The sequence below is a fragment of the Pelodiscus sinensis genome, chromosome 5 (genome assembly GCF_052426305.1).
Source record: "Pelodiscus sinensis isolate ZL-2025 chromosome 5, ASM5242630v1, whole genome shotgun sequence".
Classification (NCBI taxonomy): Eukaryota; Metazoa; Chordata; order Testudines; family Trionychidae; genus Pelodiscus; species Pelodiscus sinensis.
In genome coordinates, this window is record NC_143056.1 from 10,857,849 (window position 1) to 10,871,511 (window position 13,663).

The 13,663-nt window shown below is 46.9% G+C and overlaps 1 protein-coding gene across 3 annotated transcripts in view; it reads right to left on the bottom strand.

Annotated features, from left to right (window-relative positions):
• Positions 1-13,663, bottom strand: part of CCDC198 (coiled-coil domain containing 198) — a 45,770-nt gene that overhangs the window by 24,767 nt on the left and 7,340 nt on the right. For 2 of the 3 annotated variants that reach the window (XM_089778309.1, XM_006135241.5), the window contains exons 3-5: positions 8,903-8,989; positions 6,503-6,601; positions 2,986-3,169 (exon numbers count right to left, since the gene is read on the bottom strand). In XM_089778309.1, coding sequence (XP_089634435.1) covers positions 2,986-3,169; positions 6,503-6,601; positions 8,903-8,989 — 370 coding nt within the window. Of the gene's footprint in view, positions 1-1,660; positions 1,781-2,985; positions 3,170-6,502; positions 6,602-8,902; positions 8,990-13,663 lie in introns of all 3 variants that reach the window. The other variant, XR_016349576.1, reaches the window with a different exon arrangement.

Here is a 13,663-nt window from a genome sequence, read left to right on the forward strand (position 1 = left end):
TAGGTGCTAGGGCCATGGGGAAGTGGCCTAGAGAAATGGAGCAGCATTAATAGAGATTATAGAGGAGCAGCAGGAGGTTGGTATTTACAAGGTGCCTGGGCTGGAGCTGGGTAGGCCTTGGTTTCCTCCTCACCACTTGCGGCTGGAGAAGTGACTGGACAATAGGGTAGGGAGTGGGAAACATGGATGGCAACATAGCCAGAGGGCGGGGTCGCAAATAGGTTGCTGCAGTAGAGCTAAGAGAGGAGCCACAGGTGGGAGCAGAGGCAGAGTGCTGGTGTGCAGATGCTGGAGGGGGTGTTGGCCTGGAGTTAATCCCTAGGAGGAGACGCCAGTCTGGTAATGAGGACTGTACCCTGTGACATCCTCCTGTTGCTATGGAGACGTGTACAAACTGGACAGACCGTGGGGAAAACTCTGGCACTGAAAATAGAAGCAGATTGTCTGGAAGTCCTGTTCTCCATTGTGCCCGTAATGCTCTCCTAGAAGTCTAACTACCGCGGCTTTTGCTCCTTTCTCTTCTCAACGCTAAGGAAGCAAAAACATTACACGTACTGCTCTTGCCAGGAGCTTTCTTTGGCTCTCCTCAGATTTGTTCGCATGATCCCAGCCTGCCGGATGGGTCTAAAGACCAAAGTTATTCTGCTGTGCAGGCTCGCTGACAGGAATTCCAGACCCCAGAGCTGACAGGAATTCTGGGCCCTGTTTCTCCTTTCCCACCTAGAGAAAACCCCAACAGCACCCCTCAATCAGAGGACTCTAGTCAATCACTGCCCAATTTCTCACCTGCCTGGAAGTGCCTCTCCCACTCTACTTCTCTCTTCCCCTCCCCACCACATAACTGTATTTGTGGCATGGGTGTGAACTCCATGCTGGTCCTGAGAGGGTTAATAGGAGACAGAGAGCTCAATTCATCACCTGGAGCAAGGGGAGGTAGGTGGGTGCCTTAGCCCTCCTACCTGGAAAGGAACCAGGTTTCCTTAAAAGGACTGAGCAAGCTTTGTTAGAGGAAGACCCAGGAGACAAGATCCTGGGAGTTCCTGACCCAAACCTGCCCCAGGTGATGCCCCGAGAGATGAGAATTTGGGAAAAGCCACGGGTGGGGAGCTGGCTCCTGGCGTAGGTCTCCAAATAGGGGCAAGACTCCCAGAGGGCAACTCTGGGATATCAGTGTTGAGCTGAGGGTGGGGGGTGACTCATGAAGGGTGCAGACGGACGGCCATGGTTGAGCTCGCTGCTTGTGTTGTGGGATTTGTTAGCGAACTCCAGCAGGAGTCCTGTGAGGCTTGGCCCTGAAAGCAGAGCAGAGCCTGAGCTCTAGGGGAGCCTGAGAAGAAGTCAAGCACCCAGGAACGGGCAGGTGAGAAAAGCAAGCAGGCTGAGATAGGAAGAATCCCAAAGGTAAGTGTGTGTGTGTGTGGGGGGGGGGGGGGGGTGCCTGACTGGACAGATATTGCTGGTTTATTATAGGGCCCTGCAGTGCCATCTTTAGGATTTATGGGGCCCAAAGCAGTACTATTAAACTGGTGCCCCAATGGCAGCCCGGGAGGAGGAGGATTTTATAGTCTTCAGCAACACACTAGTGAATTATTTTTAAAGCAAATTTTAAACTAAGGGCTTGTTTACTAACATAATAAATTCAGAAACTGACAGAATATACCTGGGGTTGGCAAATGCCTGTTCAATGGCTTCATTCCCACGTGAACGGCTCTTTCCCAGGTCCAGTGTTCTGCCAATCGCTCTGGCGGACTCTGTCACTTTTAAATTATCTAGATCCTCTCTGGAGGAAGCAGTCACAGAACAGGGATAAGAAGAGGCGGGTGAATGGACATGAAGACCCAGCGGTGCCCCAGATTTTCAGGTGCCCTACACAGCTGCCTATTCTGCATCCAGGTAAGGACAGCCCTGGGTCCCTAGACTGGAGTTCGGGAAAAAGTTCCTTTGAGTTCCTTTGCCAGACACTGGGAAGGGGGTGCAAAGACCACAGAGACCAGGAGTGTCAGGACTCAGGCCAAAGACTTGCTTGAACTTGAGGTGCTCTTGTTTGTTGGACTTCCGCTTTGCTCCTGCACAGCCCTTCAGGGTAAGTCATGGAGCAAAGCGTTAATAGGGGGTGATAAATGAGGAGAGCTTGTTATACCAACTTCTACCACAAGGCAGTGCACCAGCCTAAAGTCCCATTAGCTCTGCTAATGAGCGCAACCACACCAGAGTTTCACATCCTGCAGGTTCATGTACTGGCAGCAAGGATGAACTTGGCCCAGTGCCATGCAGGGAAATCAAGCCTTTTTGGGTAGCTTGGTTTTTTACTTTGTTTCTTTTCTAATGTAAATATCTGTGCTGCATTGAAGAAACTGCCAGGATCATTTCATTCAGTTTGTTGGTCAAATTAACCAGGCATGTCTTAATTAGTAAGTGGTCACTCTTAGAAAATAAAGACTTGATTACTGTCTGAGGTTACGTCTAGACAGCAGCACTATTTCGGGATACCGGAAGTATCCCGAAATAACTATTCCGTGTCTTCAAACACGCCCGTTATTTCAAAATAGATTTCAAAATAACGGGCGTGCTCTTCCCGTGCCCCTGTAACCTTCGTTCCACAAGGGTTGAGGGATGTTTCAGAATAGCGCTTTATTTTGAAATTAGATACACAATTTGAGCTATGCAAATTGTGTATCTCATGTCGACCTACAGGTGCACTGTAGATGCACCCTTAACGTCATGCACTCTGCAGGAATAGCCCACACTGCTGCAGTGTCCGTGCAGAGAAACACAAAGCCCAATCCTACATCTTATCGCAGTGCTGCCATATTTAACTCTACTTCGTGGAGGCCATGCTGAATTCCATCTTTGCCTCATGTAAGGACATTCCAGGTGACCACAAAGCTGCAAGGTGTTTAAGGTCACCAATCACTAGCTTCCTTATAATGAAACTTACTTGATGCTTGGAAGTTTTCATCTCATGGAAAAAATGACTCCACTTACCATGATCTCTATTAAAAGTTTGATCATGCTCGATGGGGACAAGGTCTTCACCTTCAGAGCAATTGTTTTGCTGAAGATTTCCCAGGACTTTCTTAGCCTTGAGCTCCCCCGTTTTTTGTTTGTTGATTTTTGCCTCCCTGTGGAGACTTCTCTCCTGTTCCTCCTGCTTTTGTAAATGATTCATCTGTATGAGGAATAGAGGAGTAAATAGGTAACTTGTTTCTCAAAGGTTTGCCCTCTAAACTCAGCATGCCTTTGGGCAAAAGGCCTAATTCTGCAAACAGAAACACACTTGAATAACTCTGAGTTTGCAGCATTGGGCCCTGTCTGATTGGCAATCTACCTGAGTTCTCAGTACGGATGTAAAATCCTTTTAATTGGTTACATGGTTAAATGCAGTACAAACACTGTGTTTAACCATTTAACCGATTAAAGGGGGGGCAGATGGGGCCTCTCTAGACCCCCCATATGGGGCCTGCCTCTGTGGCTTCCGGTTTCCGTGTGAGGGTGCTGCTGCCAGCATGGCTTCCAGCTTCCACGGCTCCCAGCCCCACCATGGGGGATGCCACCATGGCTCCCACCCTGTGGGGGCTGCTGCAGCTGGCCCTGCATGGGGGCTGCCAGCTCCCAGCCCACATGGGGAGCCTGTCAGGGCTGGAGCGACCCTGTGCCCGCAGCTGAGCCAAGGGCTGGGGGTTGCTTCTGTGGTACTAGTTAACCTTTACCTGGTAAGCATCACTGAGAACCATTTAACCAGTTACCCATTAACATCCCTAGTTCTCAGTTCATCTGTGGTCAATGGTCAACAGAGGGCTAATATTTCAAATAAGGAATAATTGCTCGGCTTTTCCAGGAAATAACAGATAACAGATACTAAATTCAATGACCATCTACGGAACAAAATACTAAACTCTGTGCTTCTCTCCCTCCTACTGATATTTGTATCTTCATTCCCATCATGTAACTTAAGAAAAACATATCACTCCAAGCCCTTGTATAGCATTTTTCTTCGGAAAGTCTCAATGTTTCACACAGTATTATTTTCTCCGTCTGTAAACAGGAGGCTGCAAGGATGCCATGGAGCAGACCTAGGAATAGATCCCAGGTCTTTTCACTCTGTCCAGTACTTTAGCCACTGGGAAACACTGTCTCCTCAGGCCTGTCTCTGCCTTACGGAGAGCGAGGGAGGGAGAGAGCATATAAAACAACATCCACCAGGCAGGACTGAACGTGAGATTTCCAGCACCACAGTCTATGTGACTATCGTAGAGCCATAGAAAAAAACTCCAGCAGTGACTGCTATAGTGGGCCCTTATCATTAAGGTAATGACTACTGCCGGAGATAACATGCGTGAGCCAGCCTGCTCCCTACTGGCAGAGGGAGGAAGTTTAGGCTACATCTAGACTGCACGCCTTTTTCGACAGAGGCTTTGTCGATAGATACTGTTGACAAAGCCTCTGTTGAAAAAAAGCATCTAGACTACAACCAGTTCTGTAGAAAAGCAAGCCGCTTTTTCGAAAGAGAGTGTAGATGCTCTTTCGAAAAAGCACAGTTTGCATTCAATAGCGCCCTTTTTTGAAAGAGTACGTTTGAAAAAAGGCGTTATTCCGTGTAAAACGAGGTTTACCACCGTCAACAAAACTGCCGCGTTCTGTCGACTTACTGTAGTCTAGACGTACCCTTAGGTTCTGAGATAAATACAAGGCTTTTGTTCTCTAAAGCATCAGCAGAGACTCATATAACTAGTCAAGCAACTAAAAAAGTTAATTGTGATTAGTTGTGTGTGCCTCCCCTTTGAAATGCTGCCATGGCGTTTCAACGGGGCAGCGCTGCATGGAGCCCGGGGTCCGCTTGTCTCCCCAGCTGACCCCGGCCTCCATGCAGAGCTGCCCCTTTGAAGCACTGGGACAGCATTTCAAAGGGGAAGCACAAGGCAGAGCCCGGGGTCAGCTGACCCCCAGTTCCATGCAGCGCTGCCTTTTTCAAATGCATAAGAAGAGAGAGGCATAAGAATCTTACGCAAAAGGGGTTTTTTGCACAAACCGGAAGAGGCTACACTGCTTCTTTTTGCGCAAAAACCCCTTGCACAAAAAGCATCAGCAGAAAATATGCTAATGACATCGCGACTCATGCTAATGAGTCCATCATTAGCATACTCTCTGCCGCAAAAACTTGTAGGGTAGACAAAGCCTAAGGTGCTGCAGGACCATCCATTGTTTTTTTAGGGTTTTTTTCCCCAGTTACAAACTAACTCGGCTACCACTCTTGGCTGTTAGAGGACATTTAGGGTACATCTAGGGTACATCTACACAGCAGGGCTAAACTCAAAATAAGCTAAGCAACTTGAGCTACGCTAATTGCATAGCTTAAGTTGAAATAGCTTATTTTGAAATTGGGCACATCTACATAGCACTTATTTCAAAATAGAGCAGTCTTCCGCCGACTTCCCTTACTCCTCCTACATTGAGGTTTATAGAAGTCAGAGTAAAAAGCCCGTTATTTTGAATTTATTTCAAAACAATGAGCTTGCTATGTAGACGCGCAATACGTTATTTCAGAATAACGTCCATTGTTCCAAAATAATGGTGCTGTGTAGAGGTACCCTTGAGGGTAAATTAGAGCTAAATAACAGCACAGGAGACTGAGAGCCAGAACTGGTGGCTCTAAATACACTTTATGGGACTACAGGTAACAGCCACCCTCATACGTGCACATCTGGCTAACTAAAATCATGCCAGACCACAGATGTTGCCAAACCAGAGCATGCCAGATTACAGTGGTTCAACCTGTATTACCTGAGTCCAATTTCACGGGGGTCAATAAGAGTGTGACAATAGAATGTGGCCCAGAGAACTGCTCTTCAGGCACGATGCTAGCTCCAGTTGGCCTTGGGAGTCAATACATTGAGTTGATGTCATCAGAAAATCCTTCATGTCATTTTGGCAATGGAATTGCAGGGGCAGATGAGGGTTTTTTTGGGGGGGGGGGGAGGGCCGGGGCCAAAGCAACTGGAAGACCCTTCCCAACCCTTCAGTCCCTGGCACCCCTGCTGGGAAAATGAGGTTGGTGCACAGGGTTGGTGCTCTGCCTGGTGCATAAGCCAAGGAGGGCAGAGAAGGGCAAGCCCCGGCACCTCAAGCCCGCACCCAAGCCGGAGCACCCAGCAAGCATTTGGGGGGGCCCCAGTTGACTGAGGCCCCCGTGGAAAGGCCCCGTTGGCCCAGTGGCTAATCCACCAGTAGGTGGCACAATGACAACCACTGAAGAGTCATGACATTCAAATACAAAGCTGAGGACCAAAGAGCAGACGCAAGAGGCGATGAAGACAAAGGCTGGGTCTAGAGAGGAACCCGGCCCATTAGAGAAAAGAGTCTGGAGTCTCCCTTCCTGAGCTGAATCCGGATGCTGCGCAACCAGCCCTACTGGCCTGGTTACAGCCTAGCTGAGCCCGGGCCTGGATTTTATCATTCCAGTTCCCACTGCTTCTTTCCAACCCCTTCCAAACTGCGGCTTTACCTCGTCTCGCCTGCGGTTCATTTCTAACATCTGCAGTTTGTGCAAGTGCTGGCGTCTTCCAGAGGAGTGTTTGGCTGTCTGCACTTGCTTCTCCAGCTCCTTGCAGGGTAATAACAAAAGAAAGAAAACAGTGTTTGAAACACGCATCTGCTAATCGCTATAAAATCTGTCTTCATACCCTTCCGTGCATGAAGAGGCCACTCACTGAGTTTCTTTGCAGCATCATCAACGCTGATCAACTGATTGCAAGGCCTACAATAGCTGGTGGCTTTCTTAAAGCTCCAACAATGGGGATCACTTAATTGCTTGATCTCCGTGTAACTTTTTTTGAAAGGTAAGTTTCTGACCCACTAGGTTGCAGAGAAGTTGAAAATTTGACACCCCCCTCCCCAAATTGGCCAACAGGAGGCGACAAATAAAAGAACTCTCCCCCCACCCTCCGCCCCATGACTGGCTTTAAAATGAGATTTTAAAAATAATCTCATGATTAGGGGGGAGGGGACTGGCCCGTCACTTTTCAACACCTGGGGTTGACAATACGGCGCTCGCGCTGTTCTCCTCTTGCTCTGATAAATACCGCCCTCATCTGTGCTGTCGCTGTGATGTTACAGAGCAGTGTATTAAGTCACAAGAGGAAAGCTGCAACTCCCATGAGGCGCATTTTTGGATGCTCACCTGGCGACAGCTGGGTGTTTTTTTCAAAGCGTCCTTGGCACTCATCAAAGTCAATTAGCAAATAAAGGAATTCCGCGGTTAAAACCAAAGGGGCACCACCCGCCATGAAGTCCAGTGCAATCTCACTCAGCACAGTGAGAACACTTACTGCACACAGGGACTGCGGCTTGCCTGCTGTGGAAGCCAGTTGCTGGCCACAGCTCTGAAAACCAGGCCCTGATGCTCAGCTGGCAGAGGTCTGTAGGGCTGTGTCTAGACTACATGCCTCTGTCGGCAGAAGCATGTAGATTAGACACATAGGCAAAGGGAAATGAAGCCGCGATTTAAATGATCGCGGCTTCATTTACACTTACATGGCTGCCGCGCTGAGCCGACAAACAGCTGATCAGCTGTTTGTCGGCTCGCGCGCTAGTCTGGACGTTCCCCCTGTCGACATCAAAGCCCTTTGTCAGCAACCCCGTTATTCCTCGTGGAATGAGATTTACCGGGGCTGCCGACAAAGGGCTTTGATGTCGACAGGGGGAACGTCCAGACTAGCGCGCGAGCCGACAAACAGCTGATCAGTTGTTTTACATGGCTGCCGCGCTGAGCCGACAAACAACTGATCAGCTGTTTGTCGGCTCGCGCGCTAGTCTGGACGTTCCCCCTGTCGACATCAAAGCCCTTTGTCGGCAACCCCGTTATTCCTCGTGGAATGAGATTTACCGGGGCTGCCGACAAAGGGCTTTGATGTCGACAGGGGGAACGTCCAGACTAGCACGCAAGCCGACAAACAGCTGATCAGTTGTTTGTCGGCTCAGCGCGGCAGCCATGTAAATGTAAATGAAGCCGCGATCATTTAAATCGCGGCTTCATTTGCCTTTGCTGAAGAAACAAATCTACATGCCTCTGCCGACAGAGACATGTAGTTTAGACGTACCCTAGGGGTCTAACTCCTGTTAAATCAGGTGAGTGAGGTATCTAAATACCTCCGAGGAGCTATGTTCCCCTTGAACATTCAAAAAGCAGAGACCCTCAGTATTAGCAAATGGCATTTTGACTCCTGGGCTTACAGGTGCTAGACTGCAATTGCTCTAGCTTGAGCCCATCTGCCAGGCTGCTCATGAGGAAGAGACTGCAGCCGCCCTCGTCTTTACTTTGTGCCAGTCAGAGGCCTAACAGTATTCCCCCGTGGAGTCCAAAGGAAGTTTCCCCTTGACTTCCATGGCCTCACCGGGCTCCCGCCTGAAATGGAACACTCTCCGGCCCAGACAGCTGTTCAAAAGAGCTGCTCAAATGCTCTTCAAATGTCAGATTTCTACTCCTCTGCCCATCCCTCCCTTATACACATGGTTGTGGTCCATTTGCTCTCAGGTGGCCGCCTGGGATAAACAACCATGTGGCCTGCACTCACGCTGCTGCAACCACGTTGGCTGCGATGGGGCTCCGTGAGCATCGTCTAGTAGACGATTTGGTCTTAAAATGAGTGATTTGGTCTCTCATGAGAGATTAGGGAGAGAGGTGGATGCAGCACGCCTGGTGGGAAGTGGCTGACTATGAATTAGATCCAAAATCCAGTGAGGAGACTCACTCTGACTCCATTGGGCTTCAGTTCAGGCCCTGTAAATGACCAAAGCAGTGTCTAGAAAGCTGCAGGCTACTTGAATTTCGCAGAGTGCTGTGCTAGGCAGGGATGCGAATGTGGCAGTTTTGCCTGACTTTCCCTCTTACCGCAGGAACACCTACCTTTGCTTTTCGCACCGCTGCCCCATCCTGCTGGCTGAGGAGCATTTCAGATGTGATTACTTGCGGCAGGTCAGCGGGTTCAAGTTTCTGCAAGTCCAATATTTCTAACAGTCAGTGTTCCCCATGCCATGCGCTCAATAAAACAAAAGCCAGACATTAAACGGTCCTGACATTTTCCCCCCAGCTCTAGCTCTGGCAACATGGACCCGGAATAGGCACAGAAGAGCAGTAAATAGTCAGAGATCTCTTTGGAGCTCAGCATCTGTTGGCATTTATTCATGGAGAGCCATAGTATAATGAATTGAGAGAACTGAGGAGAAACGCCCAAGTTAGCGTTACAGCAATACAATCTAAACTTTAAAAGATGTGTGCTTTCTTTCAGCTTGTTTCTTCTTATTATTATTTATTTATATCAAAGTATAGTAGGAGGCACCAACTGAAATGAATGCCTTAATATGCTAGATGTGGAGTATTTACACCTAGCAAGAGACAGTCTCCGCCCCTAAGAGCTTACAGTTGGAACAGACGCAGGGTGTCAAGGGAAACTCAAGCATAGGAAGGCAGAATGACATGTCCAAGGTCATGCAACAGATAAGTGGCAGAGCCAAGAATAGAAGCCTACTTTCTTGAGTCCTAACCCATAGCCCTAATTGCTAGTCCATGCTGCCACAGCTCAGGGTGCCTCCACCTGTATACCTCTCCATGTTTCCTCAAGGACACACATTTTAGGCTCCCAGTGTAATCTCTCTTGGACAGGAAGCCACCTTATTCTCTGTCCTGACCAGGGTTTTACCAGGCTGCATAGTTTCCTGCTTACACTATAATATCCCCATCAAGCCAGACAGCTCAGACACTCTGGCTGTATCTAGACTGGCAAGTTTTTCCGTAAAATCATATGATTTTGCAGAAAAACTTGCTAGCTGTCTACACTGGCTGCTTGAATTTCTGCAAGAACACTGACGATCTCATGTAAGATCGTCAGTGTTCTTACGGAAAGACTGTGCTGCGCCCGTTCGGGCAAAAGCCCTCTTGCACAAATCATTTACGCAAGAGGGCCAGTGTAAACAGCACAGTACTGTTTTGCGCAAAAAAGCCCAGATGGCTAAAATGGCAATCGGGGCTTTTTTGTGCAAAACCGTGTCAGATTGGCCAAGGACGCTTTTCCGCAAAAAGTGCTTTTGCGGAAAAGTGTCCTGCCAATCTAGATGCAATTTTCCAAAAATGCTTTTAATGAAAAACTTTTCCATTAAAAGTATTTCCAGAAAATCATGTCAGTGTAGACGTAGCCTCTGTGTCTGCCCTTCTCTCTCTCTTCAGAGGCTTTGAACAGTGTAATTGCCAGCAGTTAGGTGTTTCCACACAGCTCTTTCTAAGCAAGCACTTTTCACAAGAAGCAAGCACTACAGGGAAAACAATAGAAACCATCAGAGTTCCTATACAAATGATAAAAAACTTACCTGTGGTTACCCAGCAATCCCAGGGGCCTCAGTAGCCAAAGCCCATCAAGACCCCCTTAGGAAGAAATTCCCATCCATCAAAAAACGGCCCTGAGTCATCTTAGTCTGTTGGTCTCTGGAGAATCCAGTCTGAACCAGCTTGGGCGAGCCTCTCTTGGTGGTGGTAGCTCTCTGGATGTGTTGCAAGCTGAATGAATTTGCCTAATCATGCCCCACCATTCATAGCTCCTGGAGGGCTGTGGCCACTCCTCCCAGTGGCACTACAGACAATCCCACCATGATACATTTTTCTTCAGTAAGATCTCCCAAAGATATGGTGGGACAATGCCAGTTCTTCCCCACATGCTGCTTCTTTTCTAATGTTATATTGAGTAGGACCTTATTCAGTGGGAGATCTCAGGGGGATAAGGTATTCCAGGTGAAAGAGGGAGGCAAGATCAGTCCCTTCACTCGGATAACTTTATTCACATAAAAACACACTTCGCATTTCTTAATAGAGCTGACCAGAGAATGCCCCCGTGATTTCTTTTTCCCATCAAAAATTCTATTGCTGGAAAATGTTCAAGCAACGTCGGTCAACTATTTTATGAAAGCCAAGTGTTCTAATCTGAAGTTGTTTTAATCTGCAATCAATATCATTGTACTGGACATGATATCGATCATCGAGGTGAAAAGATGACTTAAAAACTGTGGAGAGGTAGCTGTGTTAGTCTGTATCTGCAAAAACAGTGAGGAGTTTTGTGGCACTTTAGAGACTACACAAAAACCGATAGGGGAACACTTTAATCTCCCTGGACATTCAGTAATGGATTTGAAAGTGGTCCTCCTTCCACAAAAGAATTTCAAAACCCAATTACAGTGGCAGACAGCTGAACCGGAATTCATGTGCAAATTCAACACTATCAACTTAGGACTGAATAATCATGTCGACTGGTTAACACATTACAAAGGCAGTGTACCCGCTCTCAATATTCATAGCTCCACACCAAATGCTGTGAATGACCCACTTCCTCTCTGACTTGATTGGGTGCCACAGGACTCCTCGTCGTTAAAAAACACAGATCACTTCACAGAGAGCTGAGTTTGGAGTTTCTTTTTAAGCACTTAAGATACTTGCTGCAAATGGGCAAAACTACAGAGAGATAAAAAAAAGTCTTTATTGTGCAGGAACCAATAGTACCTGTTTGTAGTATTGGGGTCCCAGTTCTCCTCCCAGAAAAGCCAGTAGATGTCTTTCCGGGACCTTTAATGGGAGGACTGGACACATGCTTAATCCTGGTGTATTAACACCACCTAAATTGTAACCATAAGTTAGCCAGATATAACAAATCATTGCAAGGACTAAAATGTCCTCCTTTATTTGCAAAGAAAGAAATGCACTAATTGAATCATAAAAAGCTTATCGCTTAAAGCAAACAGGAAATTTCAGAGTTGAGTCCCTGATGCTTTTTCGTTATCATAATTTTTGGGCTCCATCCAACCTAACAAAGACACAGCAGTCAATGGGCTTTTGATGGGCTTTGGCTCAGTTCTCTAGACATGGTTGTAGGAATCATCTATGCTTTCAGGAATGTTCTTCCTACTATAAGTTGTTCATCCAAGAACCACTTTGAAAATGTTGCTAGAAATCTCTGGACCGCCTATGCTATGTGCCATGTGATAATGGCAACCTTTAAGGCACTAGGCCAGAGAGATTAAGGCAGCCACCTGTATTCAGGACAGTAATGAAGCACATGCTTAAATATTGCCCAACACAAGGATGAAATGAAGTATGACTTTTAGTGCATTTCTGAATCGGGGCCTAAGCTCAAGCTATGTGTTAAAAGTTTTGTGTTTATTTTTCGTCTCCACCCATCGTGTCTCCATTTACACTATTTTCTTTAGCACTTGCAAAATTAATCTGAAGTTGTTCTAATTTTTAAAATGACACTAGATGGCAGCAACTAACACCAGAAATTACAGTATGCAGTATCCTTGCAAGCTGGGTCAGTCCCAAGATATTACCTCGCTCCCCTTGCCTTTCTGCTATCTTTTACTGGGCCATCTATCTTGTGTTGGTGAGAGAGACAAGTGTTTGAGCTACACAGCATTCCTCCGCAACTCTTCTTCATCTGATCTGAAGTAGAACGCAGTGTGGTTTGAAAGTTTAGCTCTCTCACCAGTACAAGTTAATGCAATAAAAGATACCAAGTAGTCCTATGGCACCTTAGGCTATGTCTACACTACGAGTTTTCTTGGCAAAAAATATGCTAACGAGGGACTCGTTTGCATGAGTTGCGATCTCATTTGCATATTTTTTACCGATCCATTTTTGCGCAAAAAAATACAGCATGGACAGTTTTTTTGCTCAAAAACCCCTTCTTCCACAAGATCGGTATACCTCCTTTTTTGGGGCATAAGGCTCTTGCGGAAAAGGGGGGTTTTGCACAAAAAGAAAATGTCCGCGCTGCTTGTTTTTGTGCAAAAACCTCTAGCACAAAAATGGATTGGCAGAAAATATGCAAATGAGATCACGATTCATGCAAATGGATCCTTCAGTGTAGACGTAGCCTCAGAGACTAACAAAAATATGAAAAGGATGACAAGCTTTCGTGGGCAAGACCCACTTCATCAGGTGATGAACTGGAGAGGAATAACAGAAACCAAGTATTTTATAATAGATAAAGTAAAGGTGCCTGTCAGTTGTAGGACCGGTACTGAGGAGGCTAATTAAGTGGGCTGGAAGTGTCACTAAATTAGCTTCATTAGTGAGGAAAAAAACATTGTCCTCACTCTGCATTTGTAAGCAACAAGTAGCAAGTGGGTCTGGCCCACGAAAGCTCATCATCTAGTGAACCATCTTGTTAGTCTTTGAAGTGCTACATTGTCCTGCATTTTGCTTCAGCTACCCCAGACTAACACGGCTACATTTCTATCACTAGCCAGAGGCAGTTTTATTACGAGCTGCAGCAAGGGAAAAACTGGTTCGGACAGGGGGGGAAGCCCCCCCCTTCCCCAAGGCAGATCTTCGAATACAAGCAATTATGAAGCAGGTTATATACTGTCCATTAGATATAATAACAATAACAATTAGTCTCCTTCCCATTACAAACACCAATGGCTAACAGTTATTTAGTTCTACCCAGATGCTCCTTATCTCAAGGTCCCTGCCAGAGTCAGCATTCTATCCTTATCTCCGTATGGAGGCAAGAGGCAAAGGCAGCATCTAATCACAGATCTTGCATTGTCAGGCCACAGACTTAGCCTGACTCTTGCTCTCTTGTTAACAAGACTGAGATGGCTGCACACAAATTCCCTTATTTCC